At 47.6% G+C, this 22,086-nt stretch overlaps 1 protein-coding gene across 6 annotated transcripts; it reads right to left on the reverse strand.

Annotated features, from left to right (window-relative positions):
* Window positions 1–2,949: 2,949 nt before the first annotated feature.
* Window positions 2,950–18,276, reverse strand: HEPACAM (hepatic and glial cell adhesion molecule). 6 transcript variants are annotated; one of them, XM_055304856.1, is made up of 7 exons: window positions 18,150–18,276; window positions 7,811–8,152; window positions 6,853–7,134; window positions 6,471–6,570; window positions 5,854–5,927; window positions 5,485–5,552; window positions 2,950–5,075 (listed from the first exon to the last, which is right to left on the reverse strand). In XM_055304856.1, the coding sequence occupies exons 1-7, from the start codon at window positions 18,232–18,234 to the stop codon at window positions 4,773–4,775; spliced, it is 1,254 nt and encodes a 417-aa protein (XP_055160831.1). In that variant the 5' UTR covers window positions 18,235–18,276; the 3' UTR covers window positions 2,950–4,772. The 6 variants fall into 6 exon arrangements, with proteins under 6 accessions (XP_055160831.1, XP_055160830.1, XP_055160828.1 ...); XM_055304855.1 differs by having other exon boundaries at window positions 5,485–5,555; XM_055304853.1 differs by having other exon boundaries at window positions 5,485–5,555; window positions 5,698–5,927.
* Between the last annotated feature and the right edge of the window lie 3,810 nt (window positions 18,277–22,086).

Below are 22,086 nucleotides of genomic sequence, written 5' to 3' on the forward strand. Positions count from 1 at the left end.
CACTGAGCAAAATGACTAGAAGGAAAACCTCACCTCAAAAGAAAGAATCAGAAACAGCCCTCTCTCCCACAGAGTTACAAAATCTGGATTACACTTCAATGTCAGAAAGCCAATTCAGAAGCACTATTCTACAGCTACTGGTGGCTCTAGAAAAAAGCATTAAGGACTCACGAGACTTCATGACTGCAGAATTTAGATCCAATCAGGCAGAAATTAAAAATCAATTGAATGAGATGCAATCCAAACTAGAAGTCCTAACGACGAGGGTTAACGAAGTGGAAGAACGAGTGAGTGACATAGAAGACAAGTTAATGGCAAAGAGGGAAACTGAGGAAAAAAGAGACAATCAATTAAGGGACCATGAAGACAGATTAAGGGAAATAAATGACAATCTAAGGAAGAAAAACCTACGCTTAATTGGGGTTCCCGAGGGCGCCGAAAGGGACAGAGGGCCAGAATATGTATTTGAACAAATCCTAGCTGAAAACTTTCCCAATCTGGGAAGGGAAACAGGCATTCAGATCCAGGAAATAGAGAGATCCCCCCCTAAAATCAATAAAAACCGTTCAACACCTCGACATCTAATAGTGAAGCTTGCAAATTCCAAAGATAAAGAGAAGATCCTTAAAGCAGCAAGAGACAAGAAGTCCCTGACTTTCATGGGGAGGAATATTAGGGTAACAGCAGACCTCTCCACAGAGACGTGGCAGGCCAGAAAGGGCTGGCAGGATATATTCAGGGTCCTAAATGAGAAGAACATGCAACCAAGAATACTTTATCCAGCAAGGCTCTCATTCAAAATGGAAGGAGAGGGATCCCTGGGTGGCGCAGCGGTTTAGCGCCTGCCTTTGGCCCGGGGCACGATCCTGGAGATCCGGGATCGAATCCCACGTCGGGCTCCCGGTGCATGGAGCCTGCTTCTCCCTCTGCCTGTGTCTCTGCCTCTCTCTCTCACTGTGTGCCTATCATAAATAAATTAAAAAAAAATTAAAAAAAAAAAAAATGGAAGGAGAGATAAAGAGCTTCCCAGACAGGCAGGAACTGAAAGAATATGTGACCTCCAAACCAGCTCTGCAAGAAATTTTAAGGGGGACTCTTAAAACTCCCCTTTAAGAAGAAGTTCAGTGGAGCAATCCACAAAAACAAGGACTAAATAGATATCATGATGACACTAGACTCATATCTGTCAATAGTAACTCTGAACGTGAATGGGCTTAATGACCCCATCAAAAGGCGCAGGGTTTCAGACTGGATAAAGGAGCAGGACCCGTCTATTTGCTGTCTACAAGAGACTCATTTTAGACAGAAGGACACCTACAACCTGAAAATAAAAGGTTGGAGAACCATTTACCATTCAAATGGTTCTCAAAATATACCCTAAAAACTATAGAACACTTCTGAAAGAAATTGAGGAAGACACAAAGAGATGGAAAAATATTCCATGTTCATGGATTGGCAGAATTAATATTGTGAAAATGTCAATGTTACCCAGGGCAATTTACACGTATAATGCAATCCCTCTCAAAATACCATGGACTTTCTTCAGAGACTTAGAACAAATTATTTTAAGATTTGTGTGGAATCAGAAAAGACCCCAAACAGCCAGGGGAATTTTAAAAAAGAAAACCATATCTGGGGGCATCACAATGCCAGATTTCAGGTTGTACTACAAAGCTGTGGTCATCAAGACAGTGTGGTACTGGCACAAAAACAGACACATAGATCAATGGAACAGAATAGAGAACCCAGAAGTGGACCCTGAACTTTATGGTCAACTAATATTCGACAAAGGAGGAAAGACGATCCACTGGAAGAAAGACAGTCTCTTCAATAAATGGTGCTGGGAAAATTGGACATCCACATGCAGAAGAATGAAACTGGACCACTCTCTTGCACCATACACAAAGATAAACTCAAAATGGATGAAAGATCTAAATGTGAGACAAGATTCCATCAAAATCCCAGAGGAGAACTCAGACAACACCCTTTTTGAACTTGGCCACAGTAACCGGAGAAGGACAAACAGTGTATGTTCTCATTCATTTGGGGAATATGAATAATAGTGAAAGGGAATATAAGGGAAGGGAGAAGAAATGTGTGAGAAATATCAGAAAGGGAGACAGAACATAAAGACTTCTAACTCTGGGAAATGAACTAGGGGTGGTGGAGGGGGAGGAGGGCGGGGGGTGGGGGTGAATGGGTGACGGGCACTGAGGGGTACACTTGACGGGATGAGCACTGGGTGTTATTCTGTATGTTGGTAAATTGAACACCAATAAAATTAATTTATAAAATTAAAAAAAAAATAATAAAATAAAATAAAATAAACATTTGCTCCCGGATAATCCAGATTTTCGCAGGGTAAATGGTCTGGACTCACCTTATACTTCCAAGTTTCTGTACGTGCTGCTCCTGCTCCCTGGAATAGGTGTCCTTTCATCCTCTTTTTTTTTTCACCTGATTAACTAATCTGTCTAAGACTAAATTCAGATCTGTTCTTCTCCAAGATACTTTTGCTGATAACCCCTAATCTAGGTTAGATGATGCTCTTACATGCTCTCTCAGAACATGCTGTAGCTACTTCTGTCATGGCATTTTTCACACTGTGTTGTGATAACCTGCTTACTCATCTGTCCTCCTTCATAGGGCTGTCATCTGGGTAGGGGTCATGGCATAGTCACACTGTTTCCTCGGTGTCTTGCACAGGACCAAGTCCATGGTATATTGACATGTGTTTGTTGAATAAATGAAAGCATTGCAATGAATGCATGAATGAATGAATGGGTGAGTGAGTGATGATTTTGGAGTGGACAATATGGGATTTGCAAAGAGGGTGAAGGATGATGAAGGAAGATGAGAAGAAAAGGGAAAAGGGAGATGCCTGGCATTTTTAAGCTGCTTGTTGTGTTTTCCTTGCTGAAGTAGAATAAAATTGTCATTTCATTTCATCAAAAGTTTATTGAGCATCCAGTATGTGCTAGGCACTCTGCTAGATGCTGGTAATACAAAGATGAAGATCAAAACAAACCAAAAACCAAAAGCAAAACCACTTCCTTACTTTTACCCCCCCCGGATTTAAGGCAGATTTGGCTTGAGCCTGGGAAGCTGGCCCCTCAGAGATTCAGCACCAAGGCATGAAGTGTGGCATGCTCTCACTTCCTCCTCACTTCAATGCTGTCTCCCAAGGCTGAGCAGCTTGTACCCCTCCCCCAAGTCCCACACCTCACACCTGCCTGAGCAACTGTCCCCTGCAGGCATGATCTCATTCTGGATGAGGCACCTGGGAAAGTTAAGGGAACAGTTCTGGCTAGCTAAGGGAAGCTGCGAAGGTACACCTACTCAAAGGAGCCTGGAGAAGTGCATAGGGACAGGGAGCCAGGAGGGGCATGCTGTCGAGGTAATTGGCCCCTGACAGGGGGGGCCAATTAGAAATGTTGTCGTCCTTGGGGCTGGAACAAAACCTGCCCCGTGTGGAGCAGTGGGGAACACAGGGATTTCTCTGTGGGATGGTGGAGAGTCAGGGCTGGAGCATAGGAGCGTGGGGAGGAGCCAGGGATGCAAGGGACTTGGATAGGCATCAGGGAAGAGAAGTTAGAACACAGAAGCCCTCCTTCTCTTTCAGCTTTTTAATTGCCATCACTCCTCACACAGTAGCTTATTGTCTCTCGGGCAATCTGTTCAAGAGGCGGTGACATAGGCACGGTCTGGCGATGCCATGGCCCAACCTCTCCATATTCTACATTTGTGTGATGAGAGTCTGCCCTTGTCCTGTTTCCTGGGATCTGAGCAGCTGGGAGCAGGACAGGTGGGAGTCTGGAGGCCAAGGGTTGCATCTTGTCTCCCTGCCATCCTGGGGAGCAATTAGCTGCCCCCTCCCCTTGCCCACGATTACTCTGCAGACTTGAACCTTACTCTCAGCTGAAGGAAGCCCAACCACCTTTCCCAGGGATAATGATTGTTTGAAAGGCTTGTTTTGTAAGGAAGCCAAGGAGAAGGCATAGGTGTGAGGGTTTAAAAAAAAAAAAAAGGTTCTTCACTTGATCTAGCTTTCTGGGTCAGAGGAGTGAGAACTTCCTTCTCTATTGGACTAGAGATGGAAAGAATGCTTGGTACTCCAGTGAGGGAGGTTTTGGGAGGAGGCCAAGCTTGAATCCTTTGCCCTTGCTAGGGTGCAGGTCAGGGGGTCAAAAGAATGAACTTGACTTCTGCCTCACCAACCGGTAGGTACCCAGAGAAGGGTGCTCCAAGGCACTGCCTTCTCAGTGATTCCCGGGGTGCTCAGAATAGTCCTCTTCAAACCTAGGTTTGAAGCCGGCCTCTGACTTCCCTAGTTTAGGATAGTTGTCCCTTTTGGGCAAGTGGCCTCTCTAAGCCGAGCTAGCAAAAAAAAAGTGTCCCGGGAACCGGGAGGGAAGGAGGGTGGGTGGAAGCGCAGAGCTCCTAGGAAGGGCACGGGATAGTCCCGGGGGTTAGGTTACTGTTGTTAGTTTCCATAAGACCCTGGGGGAGGGGGGCTGGGCCGGAAATTTAATAATCTATGTGGTCCTAAGAGGGCACAACCCCCACCCACCGAGAACACAGCGGGTGGCCCGGGAGCCAGCGGGACGGTCTCACCTCCTGGGCCCCCCCCCCCCGCCCCCGCGGTGCCCACGCTCGCCCGCCAGCCGGACCCGCGCGCCCGGGCGGGGCCCTCCGCTGGTCCGCTGCGGGCGGGGGCCGCGCTCCCCCGGGCACCGGGCTCGGCCGGGCGCCCCCGGGGGTGCCGAGGCGGCTCAGGCGCTGATCTCCACCGGGCTGGCCTCGTCTTGCTCGCGGAGCAGGTGCACGCCCGCAGTCCGCAGTGAGCGCGAGGCGCTGCGCGAGCGGCCGGGCGAGCCCGGGGCGCGGGGCGGCGACGTGTGCGTCCGGCCGGTGGCGGGGGAGCGCGCCGGGGAGCGCGGGTAGCGGCGGGCGGAGCGGATGGGCAGCCCGGGCGAGCGGCCGGGGACGCCCGGAGACACGGAGTAGCCGGGCGGGCCGGGCTCGGCGGCGCCCCGGGGCTCGGCGGCGGGGCTGTCCTCGGGCTCCGGGGAGTCCTGCGGGGACACGCGGCGCCGCGGTTGGCTGTGCGCCCCGGCTCGGCGAGGCCTCAGCAGGGCGCCCGGCGGGGACGGGGCCCGGGAAAGCCGCAGCGCGCGGACGCGAGGCCCCGCGCCCTGCCGCCCCGCTTCCCGCCTGCCCTGGACGGCCCGGCCGACCTAGCTGTAGGACGGCGAGCGAGGAAATGGCCCGATCCCGATCGGTGCCCAGAGACGGAGGCTTGCATCCCCTTGTTTGACCCTGGGCGAGCCATTGCACCTCTGCCAGCCTCAGTTTTCCTATCCCTAAAGTGGGGGTGGCGGGGGCGGGGCAAACACTTCCCAGGGCTAATCTGAGTGAAGAGGCACCGGGGTGGTGCGGCTGTCCGGCGCCAGAACGTGGCAGGGCCCGCAGCAACCCGCTCACCTTGTCCTTGAGGATGTACAGCGCCATGGGGTTCTTCCGCTCCTGCTCGCCGCCTCGCGGGAGGGTGTCTGCTGCACAGGGCGGAGAGTGGGGTGGCTGGCCCCGTGGGGAACCCTTTCTGCCAGCCAGCGCCTACACTCTTTGCTCCCCAAGTGGCCAGTCAAGGCCCCGCCACAACCTCCACCAAAGGATCCAGAATCCCTGGGGTCCTACCTTGGCTGCACCTTTCCCTGCTCTGCAGTCTTCGTACAGTTGGTGGAGGAAGGGGCCCTGCAGAGCTGGCTTCCTGGTGGCCCAGTTCTGCCTTTTCCCAGCAGCCCACTGATCTGAGTGACGATGGGATGGGTGAGTGGGTGGCTGGGAGCTCACCTTCTGGTTTCAGACGGTCATCATTCTGATCCATATATTCCAGGGAGTTTTGCTTCTCCAGCTTCCTCTTCTTCCTGCAAATCAACCCAGCATCCTCTGAACAGAACTGTTGAGTGTGAGCCGGAGAAGGCCTGGGGGGCAGGGGCACAAGAGGAATCTGGTGTCGGTAAAAGAGGCCTTGTCATGGGAGGATGGCGCCGAGGGACTGGCAATGTCCCGTAAGCTTTGGATTGAGTCACATTTAGGTTTGCATCCTGAGTCTGTTGGCTGGCACCGGGGGCAAGTCACTTAACCCATCTGAGTCTCAGTGCTATTATTATCTGTAAACTGCAGATAATCGTACTTAGAAGGTGGTTCATTAGCCACAACCAGAGTGCCCAGCCCACAGAAGGGTGCCCTGCAAGCGAAACCCCTGTTAGGGCGCTGGGGCTGTTGGGAGTTGGGAGCACAGGAGGTGATTCCGCACGCAACACATGCAGTGGTTAGATGGATCTCCTGGGAAGAGGTGCAGGGCCCTCTGCGGGGATAGGCATTTAGGAGACTAAGAAAAGAATAGGGCTTGGGGTGGGCTGGATCAAAGGATTAGGGTGCTCAGGGTGTGGAACTTGGGGAGTTACCCAGACTTTTTAGAGGGTTTCCAGCAGGCACAGACTGTCACCAAGGTCACAAGAAGGAAGATGCCTCCTGTGGACAAGATGATGTAGAGGGAGCTTCTTCCTAGGGAAAGAGAGAGAGGCAGAGAGGTGGGAGAGACTTTAGAGGGGCAGCAAGTATAGTGGGGAGAGCTCTTGCAGGGAGAAGGAGGCCCAAGCGGCGGGGCTGGCCAGTGGCGGAGCTTGCTGAGCCTGCTTCCCACCCTTTGCTGGCCTCCACGGAGAGGTGGCCCATCCCTGCCTGTCTCTCCCCATCTAGGGGCACTCCTTCTGGGATGTCCTGTCCCTTGAGGTGCCTGCCTCTTGGGATTTTGAGGCCTGAGGGTGAGCAGACGGGGAGACTCACGGTATACGGTGATCTTGATGGGCAGGCTGCGGCCCTGGCTGATGGGGTTCTCCACCACACAGCTGTACAGGTCATCGTCCTCCATGAGCACGCGGGTGATGGTGAGCACCTTGTGGTCGGGGGACAGGAGCATTCTCGAGTCATTGAGGAGAGGCTTGCCGTCCTTCAGCCAGGTGTAGCTAGGCTTGGTGCCATTCTCATGGGAGCAGTTGAGGGTGAAGGCCTCGCTGAGCTCCAGCACGGTGGTCGAAGCCACTAACACCTGTGGCCTCGAAATGGGCACTGAGTCCCAGGGGTGGGGGGAAGGGAGTCTGTGAGCTGTGGGCCAAGCAGCTTCTCCCCTCCCCTTCTTGACTCCCTGCCTTCCAACACAGCGCAACTCAACCTGTGGTCTGAGAAGCCCTTCAGGGATCATCCGTCCAGTCTTTCCCCATCATCCACCCATCTGCATTCGTTGAGCACCTACTCAGTACAGAGGATACGGTGCTGAACAAGACAGCAAGGTCCCTGCCCTTACAGACCTTCCCTTCACTCTCCTCAAATGCCCCTTCGAGATGTCTTAAACTGGCCCAGGCCGGAGCGTATTTCAGTTGGGCTCAACCTAGGTCCAAATGTCTGGGTTGAAGTATCTGCTCTGTCATGTACTAGCTGCGTGACTTTGGGCAAGTCACTCAACCTCTTTGTGCCTCAGTTTCTGCATCTACAAAATGGGGATAATCATATTAGCTAGGCCTACATTATTAGGAACATTAAATGGGTCAGTGTAGGTGAAACACTTAGAATAGTCTCGGGCACATGGCAAGCACTCTACAGGCGTTCGCTGTGTCCTATCTGCCGAGTTCTAATCCTGATTGTCTCACTCTCAGCTGCCAAGAGGCTTCTGTGGGGGTGTTCCCGGGGTCTGGCTGCCCCAGTCCCAGGCCCCAGGCCCGCCTCCTTTCCTGCCAGAGCACTGTACCATCTACAGTGAGGTTGATGGTCTTCTCTCCAGTGAACGTGTCGTCCGTGATGGAGATCTCAACCTCGTAGGTGCCCTCGTCGGCCAGCTGCAGGTCACTGAGGAGCAGGGAGCCATTTTCGAAGAGGCGGATGCGGTCTCGGTAGTCAGGCCGTAGGGTGCCAATGACCTCTGTGCCGATGGACTGTACCACGGTCACTGGCTTGTCCCGCTTCAGCTGCCACTTCACCACGGGCTTGTCGCTGCTGGTGCTGCTGTACTGCACGGAGAGCAGGGCTGACTTCCCCACCGTGCCATGGATCAGGCGCACTGGGCTGGTGATGTTCACCCCCTCTAGGGGCTCTGTGGACAGAGACCCATGGGGAGAGGGCAGTGTCAGGCCCTTGGCTTCCCACCCCTCTCCCCCATTTGTGTCCTCAGATGTCTTCCTGCCTTACCCTCTGGGCTCTTCACTCCATGTCAGTCCTTCCTTCTTACCTTTCGATGCCATCTCTTCTCCTGCTATAGCTCTGGAACCTTCTGATCCACCATCACCCCTCTTACTCAACCCATTGCCCTCGGTCCTTCTTCTACATGGTCCTCTGCCTCTGGTGGTTTTCTCTGTCGCCTTCCTCTTGAGGAAGACCTCCAGTTAACCTAACACTATGTGCTCCATTCACAGAAACATTTATTGAGTATTTCGCCTGTAACAAGTACTGTTCTACGTCCTTGGGATGCATCAATGAGCAAAACAGACAGACACGGACCTCAGGGTGAATTTGTCAGATTTGCTTCTTGATTGGGGATTGGGAAAGTAGGGAATGGAGCAGCATGGGAACAGAGGTTCATAAAGAAGGGAGTGTGGCACAAGGCAGTGCCAATAAAGGGGGAGTTTAGGGGCCAGGAGACAACTAGACCATTCTTCATTCACACCAAGAGTCTTCTCTTTCCTTACCCCAGCTGGATGTAGCACTTTACTAGGCCCGCCCAGGCCTGAATAGTACTGCAGATGAGTAGTTGGTTTTGGAAATACACCCAAGATCCAGCCCAACCTGCAACCCCTAAAGAAGAGGGATTTGGGATGAACAGAACAAAGTGGTTCGAATCAAGAGGCCTTGGAAGATTGGGCTCCACCATTTACAGGCCATGCAGACCTGGGAAAGCCATCGTTCCAGGCCTCATTCTTCTCATTTAGAAAATCAGGACATGACAATTACAAGAACAACTGCCTTACCAAGCTCATGGTGGAAAAGGACAGTACTTCAGTTATCATTGTGTAGTGGAAAGAACACAAGAGAAAGCATCAGAGACTTAGGCTCTTTTTGTTGACTTAGGACCTAGAAGAAGTCATGTATCTGTTTGGGACTCAGGTGAAATAAGTGGCAAACTGGATGTTACATCCATTTGTTCCCACTCTGCAATTCTGGAATTTTACCATCTTGTTGAATGGTTGGCCCATCTAGAGATGCATCTTGTATTTCACAAATCTTTTGGGGGCTTTAGGGGCCTGAACAGATGCCACTCACTCATGTTACAGGGCCTTGTAAAGCAATGTGACCAAATGAAGGTCTTCTGGAGAGGATATAAGTTGGGAGCAGGGCTAAGTTTAACTAAACAGACACTTACAGGTCAGGCTTTCAGTAACTCTGCACCCCCAGCTGCTCTCTCTCATCACTGCCTCTCAAGTTCCCTCTCTCTTCTTCCCACTCTCCTACTCTGCCACTACTGCTGTTTAAATCTGGGGGAAGTGGGACAGCCCCAGTGGCTTAGTGGTTTAGCGCCACCTTCCACCCAGGGTGTGATCCTGGAGACCTGGGATCGAGACCCATGTCAGGCTCCCTGCATGGAGCCTGTTTCTCCCTCTGCCTGTTTCTCTCTCTCTGTCTCTAATAAATAAATAAAAAATCATAAAAAAATAAAATAAATTTGGGGGAAGTTATGTTGTGCCCTTCCCTCCCTTATTCTTCTCCATGTGCTTATATGACCACATTGAACCAGGAGGAAATTAAACTAAAAGGTGAGTTGTGGAGATTAAATGTAATAAAACTATTCAGTCCATTTTTGGAATAAGTTCTTTGTTAAGGAGTGTGGTCGTCACTTTTGGAAGGGATCAAGGAAAGGCCCCAATTGCTATTCTTTCACCTTTCACCTTGTACCTTTCCTCCTCTGTATCATGAGGTCATGGGACCAGATAATCACAAGGGGTCTTCTCAACTCTGACATCCTATGATCCATTATGCCAGGTATGTTAGAATCATATCTAATTGTGGAAGAAACTTCAAATGATGAAAGCTGCCAGATGTATGAATATGATATGCTTGTTTGTTTGTTTTTTTAAGATTTCTCTATTTTAGAGAGAGAGAGAGCACATGAGTGAGCAGGGGAGGGACAGAGGTAGAGAATCTCAAGCAGACTAACCCCTGAGCATGAAGTCCAACTTGGGGCTCAATCTCACAACCCTGAGATCACAACCTGAGCTAAAACCAAGAGTTGGTTGCTTAACAGGCTGAGTCACCCAGGCACCTCTATGCTTGTTGTTGAGAGGAGTCTTGATTTGGGGGATGTAGAATGAACAAAATAAAATATTTTTAAATGTTTTTAAAATTAAAGATATATTTGTTCCCACAAAACCATGTATAAAAATGATAACACATAAAATCTAGTTCTGGGGATCCCTGGGTGGCGCAGTGGTTTGGCGCCTGCCTTTGGCCCAGGGCACGATCCTGGAGACCCGGGATCGAATCCCACGTCGGGCTCCCGGTGCATGGAGCCTGCTTCTCCCTCTGCCTGTGTCTCTGCCTCTCTCTCTCTCACTGTGTGCCTATCATAAATAAATAAAAATTAAAAAAAATATTTAAAAAAAAAATCTAGTTCTGGCTCCCAAATTTGGTAGAAGAGGTGGTAGGAACTAGACTCCTGTCCTCCCCAATAATTGGGATGCTACTAGGAATCCCTCTGGCTCTGTGTATCAGACTGAAATCCATTTGATCACATAATACATAAAATTTCTTCCAGCTTTCAGTTTCTGTGATTATTTAGTTGGGATTTCCTGCTTAGCAACTGCTAGGTCCCAGGCTTGGCTTGATTTAGAAAAGCAAGCTTTCAGATTTCCCCAAATAGGCAAATAGACTTCGGTATGTGTGACTTGAGGTGGCCCTGAAAAAAGTCACTGAGTTTCATTAAAGGCCATGGTGGTGATGAGCAAATGGCTGGGGAACCTCTATTCAGGACCCAGTCTGAAGCAGCGGGGTCTGTGCATGAGGGTTGTATATGCAGAACCGTCCTGGGGTTCAGCAACCCCAAGCATCAAACTTTGACAGTTCTCATTTCCTCTTTCCAGGAGGCTGGGAAGTGACAGTCCTAACCTTAAGGGGAAATGGAAGGGATTCCTCCTCCCTGGCCCTCCCTCGAGCTTCCCCTGTGTCCTATCTCTCCTATCGCATACAAGGTCCTACTGCTCATTTTGTGATGTCTTCCTAGTTCTGGTCAGTTCTTTCTGTCAGTTTAAACTTGCTTCTTCTCCATAAAAACATTGGGAAAGTGACAGCATATGGATTGCCCTAGGTTTCACCCCCCTCTAGGTGGGCACCTTCCTCACGCACAGGAATGCGGGTACGCCCACGAATCTCAAGGATGTATGTACACATGTTCAGAAGTGAATGGAGCAGTCTTTCTCAAAAGCTGACAAAGAGTATTTTGCTGAGCAAACACCATTTCCAAAAACTCTAGCCAAAATTGGAGTTGGTATTAAGTTCAGGGTTCTACAACTTTCAAGGGACACAGAGAACTGGGACAAGTGCCAAAGCAGGACACAGAAATGAGGAAATGGCTAACAACTACGTTCCATAGTGGAAATAAAAGGGACTAGGGCTATCTGACCTTGAGAAGTGATTAACTTAATCATGGTCCTTGAGTCTCTGAGGCATCATTGTGTAGGAAGTCTCTGTTCCCACAGGAGGAGGAACAAAAGGAAATTGACATCACAGCAAGATTTACCTGTCAACTTAAACTGGGCCATGCTGGTGGGTGGCCCCTCTCAAGTAGGATTTTGAACAGGAGTGACACTAAGTTTTAAAATACGAGAATGTACATACCAGTAGCCTTGGGTTTCCTTAATAGCCTTTCCCTTTAAGGAAACCATCACTTACTCATTTTTATGTGCTTCTTTATGCTTAGCAAAGTTTTCCTTTTGCCAGTGTTTGCCTTAAATTTCCCTTCTAAGAGTGTCAGTGAGACGGTGCCAAGCACACATTCTAGGTTTTGATCTTTATACACCTAGTCTCGCTAACACCACGGGCTGCTGTTATATCCTTTCTTATGTTTTTTTTTTTTTTTTTTGGTCTTATTTGGGTCTGTCACCCCAAGGAGGTCCCTTCGGCCATCACAGATACCCTTCTCTGGCTTTTCTTAAATTCTATTATTTCTTTTTTGAGATGTGGTGACCAGAATTTAATCTGTGCCACAGCATGTTTTTCTAAAAGGAAAATATTTTGCTTTCTGCTTTTGGCTTTTAGTATTTTTCCTAGTGAATGATGCTCTGAGAACAAACCCCTCCTCTGCCGTTGTCCTATAGGTGCACCACTGATTGCATACATAATGAGGTTACTGTGTTGGGTTCTTTTTTTCTTTTTTTTTAAGATTTTATTTATTTATTCATGAGAGACACAGAGAGAGAGAAAGAGGCAGAGACAGAGGCAGAGGGAGAAGCAGGCTCCATGCAGGGAGCCTGACGTGGGACTCGGTCCCGGGTCTCCAGGATCAGGCCCTGGGCTGAAGGCGGCGCTAAACTGCTGAGCCACCTGGGCTGTCCCTGTGTTGGGTTCTTATGTTGGTGTACTCTTGAGGCCTTCAAGGGCCTTCAAGAGTGTGAAATAATTTTAAATGTCAATCACTCAGGAACATAGGAGAAAGTCAGGAAGCAGAAATTGTGAAGAAGGCCCTTGGCATCCAGGAAGAGAGGTGTCTGTACTTTTTTATACCTACTTTTGTATCAACCTTAAAGAGTGTAGATGTTCAGTAAATGTGTATCTAGCTAATAGGTATCAAGATAGCACACAGATTTACCCTATTTTAGATCAGAACAAGCACTATTGTTTTTGTTTTGAAATTTTTATTCATTTATTTGAGAGACAGCAAGAGAAAGAGCATGAACAGGACAGAGGGAGAGGGAGAAGCAGACTCCCCACTGAGCAGGAAGCCCAATGCAGGACTCAATCCCAAGACCTTGGGATCATGACCTGAGCTGAAGGCAGACACATAACTGACTGAGCCACTCAGGCGCCCCACAGACATTATCATTAAGCTGTCAATTCACCAAAACTGACTTATAAATTTAATATAATATCAATCAAAATCCCAGGAGATTTGCTGTGTGATAGTGCACAAGAATAGACAAACGGATCAGTGCAATAAAATAGAGAGCCAAACAATAAATTTATATATGATCACTCAACTTATGACAAAGATGATCCTGCAGTGTTCTGGGGAAAGGATTCTTTTGGCAATAAATAGTGCCAGGCTATGTAGGAAAGATGGCCTTACCTCATATCTTACACAAATATTAATTCTGGATGGATTGTGGATCTAACTGTGAAAGGTAAAATGCTGTTTTTTAAAAAAGAAAACATAGAGATTATCTCCACAACTTGAAAGCAGAGACAGATTTCTTAAACAAGAAACAAGAGTGGTACACATAAAAGAAGAAAATGATACATTGGACACAATAAAATTAAGAGCTTCTGTTCATCAAAAGGCACCATTAAGAGAGTGAAGAGGCAAGATGCAGAGTGAGAGATATTTGCAAGGCATATATCCTACAAAGGACTGGTATCCAAAATATAGTTCTTAAACTCCTACAAATTAATATTTTTAAAAAAATTTTTCAGAAAGCTTAATAGAAAATGGGGGGGAGAAAAAAAAAAAAGACTTAGAACAGGGACTTCAGGGCAGCCCAGGTGGCTCAGCGGTTTAGCGCCACCTTTGGCCCAAGGCATGATCCTGGAGATCCGGGATTGATTCCCACATCAGGCTCCCTGCATGTAGCCTGCTTCTCTTTCTGCCTGTGTCTCTGCACCTCTCTCTCTCTTTCTCTCTCAAGGTGACAGGGTCTCTCATGAATTAAAAAAAAAAAAAGAACAGGGACTTCGCAAATAAGGATATCCAAATGGCTAATCATGATATGAAAAAGATACTTCATTGATAATAATGGAAATGCAATTTTAAACCATAATTTGATACCCTTCATACTCACTAGTATGACTAAAATGAAAAAGAGAAGACACAATTGGTGAAGATGCAGAGTAACTGGAGCTGCTGGTGGGAATGCAGATTGATATAATCACTTTTGAAAGTTGTTTGACCATATCTATTAAAGCTAAACACACAGATATAACTCAGCAATTCTACTCCTAGGGCTATCCCCAAACAAATATGTACATCTGTTCCCCAAAAGACAAGTACTAGGATATATTAACAACTGTATTGATAAAGCCTCAAACTAGAAACTACCAAAGTGTCTATTAAAGTTGAATAGAAAAAAAAATAAAGTTGAATAGACAAATAAATTGTAGTATATTCAGACAATGGAATACTATACAGCACTGAGACCAAACAATTTACAATTTCAATAACAACATGAATGAGTCTTACAGATTTGGTGTTCAGCAAAAGAAGCCAGATGCAAAAGAATGCATGCATATAATTCCATTTACAAAGTTCAAAGACATGCAAAATTAATCTGTTTTAGAGGTTAGGATACCACTGTAACCCTGGGGGAGGGCAACAGGAAATGAAATAGTAAGGGCATGCTTCTGAAGTGCTGAAATGTTCTATTTCTTGATCTTGGAGGCTGATTACATGGGCTAATTTGTTTTTTAAAGGTTCATCAAACTGTATCCTAATGCTAAATGCATCTCTGTGCACAACTCTCTGTTAGAAGAAAAAAATAGCGCCTACGATGTGGAGGTGATCTTAGAGCTAAAAGGGCAGAACCCAGGTAAGGGACTTCTTCCTATTGGGTTCCTAGAAGATGGAATAGTTCTAGGATCCCAGAGAATGAAATTTTGCAGATTAGATGATCTAGATTTATGGTGTGCCACATTTATATCTGTATGTCAGTATCCTAGCCTCTAGAACAACCTTGTTTGAATGTTTCATGAAAGGGGCTGTGCTCAACTTAGGAAAGCCTCATTTGTCCATGCTAGGGACAGAACATTGAAGACTGAGTATTTATTCCTTGCCCCCTTTAAGTGCCTGTCTTAAAAAACTACATTTCCTAGTCTCTTTGGCACTTAGGTATGGCCATGTGACTGAGTTCTAGCCAATGGAACCAGTGGAAGTGATAGGTACTGTTTATAGGCTAGTTTAGAGAAACTTTTTTTTTTCTCTCTCTCTTTTTAAATTCTCTACCTGAAAGAAATGGAGAAAAGCTCCAAGGTGACAGGGTGTGACTACTGGAAACACATGTCAAAGTTGATGAGAGGGACGCCTGGGTGGCTCAGTGGTTGAGCATCTGCCTTCACCTCAAGTCCTGATCCCGAGGTCCTGGGATCGAGTCCCAAATCCAGCTCCCTGCAGGGAGCCTGCTTCTCCCTCTGCCCATGTCTCTCCCTGTCTCTTGTGTCTCTCATGAATAAATAAATAATTTTTTTAAGTTGATAAAGAGCTTTATCAACTTGGTCCTTGAAAAGCTTCATGGAGTAGATTCCTTCCTCATCCCAGGCCTAGTCTGGAACTGCATTGCACTACTACATGGTTATCGCCAGGAACTTAAATTTTGGAATTTATTTGTCACAGAAGCTGGTATTTTCCTAACTAATATTGTGAGCAGGGCAGAAATTCCTTATAGAATTTCAGCTCTTTATTGTTCTTGAGTCCACAGCAGTACAATGGCCCAAGCCTGCACTTACCTCTTATCCATCGTAGGTCTTAACTAATATCCTATCAGCATAATTTATATTTTTTTGCTGTATTTGTTGAGTTACATTTTCCCACACAGAAAATCCTTTGTCATCTTTTGTTTTTGCCTGGTCACACTGACTGACAAGATCTTTCTATATTTTTTCTTTACAATTCGATGACCTGAAAGAATTTAGGGACCATGCTGACTTGTATATTGCATCATGTATTTTGTATTCCTGATTCTTGGCCTCCATACCTTTAGCTCTCTTGATTCCTTCCACTTGTTATAATTTCCACTGAGACCACTGTCACTAAGGCTAAAAGTTACCTCTGAATTGCCATTTCCAACAAACTCTTTTAGCTGTGATGTAATAATAATAATAATAATAATAATAATAATTGAGATATAATTGGCCCTTGTGTACTGGACCTTTTTGACATATTTGATGCTGATTCTCTGGAAAACTCCCAACTCTCTTGACATTCTGGACACCACAGTCTTCTTATTCCCTCTCCATCTCTTTCACTTCCTTCTTGGCCTCCTCAGTGGAACTTTTTTCCCCTCTACCTTCCTGTACAAAACTTAGGGTTACTCAATGTTCCATGTCCAGCCCATTTTCTCCTCCTAGGTGATATTATCCATTCCCATTGTTTTGTGTTTCATCTATAGGCTGAGAGTTTCTACATACCTCTCTTCAACCCTGACCTCCTTGCCCTCCACTCCTAACCCCACCCCCACTTTAGGCTATTTAACATTTTCCCACAGATGCCTCATAGGCATTTCAACCTCAATAGGGACAGTACACATTATCACATCCCCAACCCTATCCCAGTTGTCATTTCAGATTTCACATATAAATCCTATCCCCCTCTCTGGATCCTCCCACTTCCTATCAATGACTAGGTCCTGAAATTCCCTCCAAAATATTATCTCCCCATGTCTTGTTCCCCTTATTTTTATTCTAATTCCAGTTTATGTTATTCCTCTCTTGAACTACTGCAGTAGCCTTGTTATGTGCTCCCCACCCCCAAATTCATACGTTGAAGTCCTATCCCCCAGGACCTCAAATATGACCTTATTTGGCATTGGGGTTATTGGCAGATGTAGTAAGCTAAGACGAGGTCTGGTGTAGGGGCCCTAATCTAATGTGACTCATGTCCTGATAAAAAGTGGAAATTTGGACACAGACATGAGCATAGGGAGAATGTCCTGTGAAGATAGAAGCTCTGCTGCCATAAGCCAAGGAACTGCATGAAGCTATCAGAGAGACCTGGAACAGATCCTTCCTTAGAGCCTCCAAAGAAAATATGACCTTGATCTCAATCTTTTAGCCGGCAGAACTGTGAGACCATACATTTCTGTTGTTTAAACCACCCATTCTGTGGTTCTTTGTTACAACACCCCTAGCAAATGGATACAAGCTTCCTTTCCTATCTTATCCGCTTCCAGTTTCTTCTCCAACACCTTGCTGGAGACCGAGCTATCTGAAGCACAGTTCTGGCCCTGCCAGTCCCCAGATGAAAAGCCATCCAATACCCCTTACCCCCTTTCACTGTTTACAGATTATATCCCAGTTTCCCTAGTATGGTTTACAAGGCTCTCGCCGAATTCCCATTGGTGAGTGGCTGGGCTGCTCCCAAACACATGATGCCATTTCAAAATGTTGAAATGCATTTCCCCAACTAAAATGCCCCTTCCCACACCTACCTATTTTTCTCATCCTTTAAAAGTTAGTGCAGACATTCCCAGGACACCTCCCCTGATATTCCTCCACCCCACCATGTACTGCCAGAACCAGCTTTCTGGATGGGGATAGGTGACTTCTCTCTGATTCTGGGCATCCATTTCTACATTTTATTAAAATGATCTCGGTGTCTGTTTGCCTGGTCAAATTGTGAATTGCTAGGCTCTCCAGAGCAGTGTGTGTCTACGCCCATCTATTTAAAGATCCATCCTCTAAGGAGTTGGTAGAGTTGTCAACGGCATGGGGTGAGTTATGGGCAGGTTGGCGTTAGTTCCCAAAACCAAAAGGCTCATTATCTCCAAAGCGTATTTCATCTCCCTTGCTGTGGTACACTCAGAGAAGCCAGGGTGGGGGGTGGGGAGGCACAGAACCAGATCTCCCCCACCCATCCAAGCCCCATCATGATCCCTTGGAAAGAATGCCGGACTGGCCCACGCCAACAAGACATCCCATAAGAAATGGCTCACTGCCCTCTATCTAATGTACTGAATGCCGTGGGAGCTCCGAAGTCATGCAGCCTTTTGGGGGAGGGGCGCAGGGGCTGGGCGGGAGGCACACAGAATGAAGAAATACATTCAACACTAATGCCTGAACTCACTGAGATGCTTCCCACGGCAGCTGAGCTCTCTCCCCTCCTCCCTCCAACTCCCCCTCCCTCTCTTTTGCAAGTAACGGGTCCCCTCTCCAGACCCTTTCTTACCCTTCTGGTCGCCTACCTGTCTGGATCAGAAGAAGGTAGACAAAAGGAGCGAGGCTCAGGGCACTGAAGGCTCTGGACGGGGCTCCCCTTTCTCTCTTCATTTTGGGTGGCGTTCTCCGGCTCTGGTGCAGACAATTAGCATGATTTCTCCACTCTGGGCACGTCCCTTTGTACCACTCGGAGTTTCTCTGCCCGAGCACAACCCTGCCAACTTCCCTCTGAATACACAGAGCCCTGTGTATTGCTGGACTTGTTCTTTCCTCTCTTTCAGACCTGGCATTTCTAGTTTCAAAGCCCTACATCCCCAGCTTGGAAGAGGGTATCTGCTTAGGATTTAATCTTCAATGCGGGTTCTAGCCCGATGGATCCCATCAGTTCTCCGCCTGCCTATGCTGAGCCCCACTACCAGGGGGAGATGAGGATTTGGGCTCAATGATGGGACTGGGCTCAATGATGGGACTGAACTGGATCTTGTGTCCAAACCTATCCTGTCTCCACCTCATTCTCCTTGTTGCTGCAAAGGAGGGCGCATGCCAGGGACAGACCTCTGATGAGCTCTGGAAAGGAGGGAGGGGAGCTTTGAAATAGCCGGGGAAAGAGAGACTCCAGAAAACTGCTGAAGAAATGCAAAATCCCCCTTTCAATCCCAAGGATGACGATTGGAAAATGGCTCAAATTCTATTATTTTCATGCCTCTCCCGGTCCTGCTTGGGATTCTCTCTCCTAGCACAGAATCACATAGATGCTGGGGACCTCTTTCCTGGAGCCACTCTGCTCATTCCCCTGCCTCTAGGCAAGTTTCTAGAACATGCCGGAGCACACATGAAGGTAATGGTCTAACCGCCAGCATCCTGGCGGTTCTGTCAGCAGCTTGACAGCCTACTTAATCTCCTCTTGTCTCCAGGCTGTGATGAGGAGAAACACCTAGCTTCACCTGACCCCTCACTACTGTGTCCACACCTTTCCAAAAGCACAATCAGTGCAATGTGTGCTTACCAATTGTGAGATCATGGGACTGATTTACAGTCTCTTGCAGCCTCTAATTTCATATCTAAAAATTGGAGAAACAGTAGCTTCCTTAGAGGAATTGTTGAGAGGATCATGACAATTTCGTACACTGGAGTGCCTTGGAAACTCTTGTTAGATAACATTTTAAACTTTAAAAACACTGCCTCTTCTTCTTTTTCATTCCTGTAGTAATCTTTTTTTTTTTAAGATTTTTATTTATTTATTCATGAGAGACACACAGAGAGAGGCAGAGACACAGGCAGAGGGAGAAGCAGGCTCCCTGTGGGGAACCTGATGGGGGACTCCATCCCAGGACCCTGGGATCACACCCTGAGCCAAAGGCAGACACTCAACCACTGAGCCACCCAGGCTCCCCTGTAGCAATCTTTATATCTTGATGAGACCAAAGTTTACAGCTCCCCTCTTGGTTGTCTCCAAGCCTGGTCTTACTTTTGTAAGTGTGGTAGCTACCTCTCAAAATATTCTCGTTACAGACTGCAGAAAGCCTAAGTAGGCCAAGTTTCTAGAACTGAAGACTCATTGCCTAGCTCATCTGAACCAATGATGGGGAGTAGAGGAGATCAGCATTGGTTTTGAACTTTATGGAGAAACTCCAATAAAATATTCTGAAATACGTAAAGATTCTTTTTTTTTTTTTTTTGTTTTTTGCATTTTGCATTTCTGTGCCAATGACGTTTCCCTAGACAACTCAAGGCATCTGTCTGCCTGGTAAAGTCAGTGTGGTTTCAGCAGACATACAATGGAAAAGAAAAAGTCAGAGATTCAGCTTCTGACATCTACAATAGTATTTTAGAGTCAGTAGCAAGGCAAAAGGCTTGTGAGCTTTTGTAGAGGACAAAAAGATATTTTAATTTCCTTTAACTATCACTTCCACAGATCACAGAGCCACCTATGGATGGGATCACAGCTTCTTCTGCTGTATAGTGCAGATAAACAGCCTCTTTTGTCTGTGATGGCCAGGCCTTGAGGCTTATTGTCTGAGGCTAAAAGGAGGATATGATGTTCAGGAAATAGAAGGTCTGGAGTCTGCCTTTTTTAGCCTGAAGCACAATGGAAAGAAAAATGTGATAGCAGGTGACCTAAGTGGGATCTAACTTCTCAACATCCTCCCTCCCCCTGCCCTAGGGGTGGATCTTAGGCTCCTCACACCTGTGCAGAAGACGCAAGTGCCCCAAGGTGCCCACAAGCTCCATTGAGGGGACTCAGATGTGCCCAGGGGCCAAAGAACTGGCAACAGCTGGGGGCCCCCACCAACTGCTATGGGGGGTCAGCATGTAGCTCAACAGGGAGAGCGCCACACATGTCCACAGACACCAGCTGCCACCTAAGCCGTGCCAGGTATACTCCTCCCCCTACTGTCCTTAGAGAGAGCTGGGTTGGGGGAGGAAACTAAACAAATTGAGCAAACAGTTGTGAGTCGTTCCAGCAGTGACTGAGCCACCTCAAGAGAATGTTGAAATAGTTGGGTCAGAAGGATGGATTAATATCTAGCCTTTCTCTGCTGCCCGGAGGGCGGCGGGGGTGGGCGCACAGGTGGCAGGTGTGAAGGCACTGCAGCTGCTCTGTGCGTGCGAGTGTCCACCCAGCAGTCTTGCCATCTTGCTTCAGCTCTTTCTAAGCCAAGCTGACCTAAAGAGGTTCATGTCATCTGTCTATGTGCCTGTTTTCTCTTAAAGCAGTGAACACTCTGGCTGAAGGACGATGTCTTACTGGTCTCTGGGTCCTACTGCCTACCCGGGCAGGGTGCACAGTAGGTTCTCAGTAAACAGTTGCTAAATATTGCAGGGATGAGACCTGGAGGGGGGTGCTCTTTAGGCAACCAGATACAATAAAGGATGATGGTGGAGGGCAGCTGGGCCAGAGCTATGAGTGCAGGGAGGGCACCAAATAATGGCTGCAGATGGCAGATGGGGACATATATGAGGCACCTCTTTGTGGATTCCCAGAAATAACTGGGATTCACTTTGCGGTGGTAGAGGGGAGTTGGGGGGGTGCTGGTCTGATAAGCAACTGGGTTACAGACACGTAAGGTGAACAGTCAAACCAACTTGATTGTCCATATGTAACATCACGTTTATCTCACCTGTCCTAGCTTATCATCCTTCCATATGTCCTCTGTGGGTCTATCTGCCTCATCTAATTGTTGAGGGTAGGCTGTTCTTTGATTTTATGGAGATAGCCTGATTATAAATGTTACATTTCTTCAACTTCAAAAGTACATCTATACATGTCAGTCTGCATGTCCCACTTTGGTATCAGAAGATGTTACTGTGGCCATTTCCTCATTAGCCCGGGAGACTCTCCAGTGCAGGGACTGTGACTCTTCATCCTTAGAAGTCTACTCACAGGGCCCCATTCTGAACTCTGCTTCATGTGGCTGCTGAAGCAGATGATGGAGGAGGACTGCTTGGCTGACGGCAGTGATGCCCTTTCTTGGCCAAGACCTGTGCCCCTTTCTCCTCTGAGCACTTCACAGATGCATTTCCAAGGGCACTGTCCTCTTCTGAGCACCATGGCCCAGTCCTCTTGGCTCTGCTGCACACAGTTGCTTCCGGCCACTCTTCACTTGGCAACTTCTCTGGGGCTTCTGACTCCTCACCTCAGCACTCATGGCAGGCCTGGCCTGCTGTACTCAGACCTCTGTGCTGAGCACCCAGATAGTGCCCTGGAGGCTCAGAATGGAGCCCCCAAGAGACACATGCACGCATGCACACACATACACACACACATACACACAACCTGCCAGCTTAAGCTCGCAAGTGTTCCATCCCCAGGACAGGAGGCAGTTATACTTAGTGATCTTGAATAAGTCACCACACTCTGCAGACCATTATGGGAAATGGAGGCAGGGGGAGAGCTGGCTGGGGAATCATAAAAATGAGCTCAGTCTTCAAAGAACCAAAGATCTAGCAGGAACGGCAAAA

This window comes from Nyctereutes procyonoides, unplaced genomic scaffold (assembly GCF_905146905.1).
Source record: "Nyctereutes procyonoides isolate TBG_1078 unplaced genomic scaffold, NYPRO_anot_genome, whole genome shotgun sequence".
Lineage (NCBI taxonomy): Eukaryota > Metazoa > Chordata > Mammalia > Carnivora > Canidae > Nyctereutes > Nyctereutes procyonoides.

Excerpts from the sequence above, each read along its gene's own strand:
- HEPACAM (XM_055304851.1), bottom strand. The coding sequence starts at position 18,234 with ATGAAGAGAGAAAGGGGAGCCCCGTCCAGAGCCTTCAGTGCCCTGAGC. Across the intron at positions 8,153-18,149 it reads CCTTCTTCTGATCCAGACAG|AGCCCCTAGAGGGGGTGAAC; the intron begins GTAGGCGACCAG and ends CTCTGTCCACAG. Across the intron at positions 7,135-7,810 it reads CATCAACCTCACTGTAGATG|TGCCCATTTCGAGGCCACAG; the intron begins GTACAGTGCTCT and ends CCTGGGACTCAG.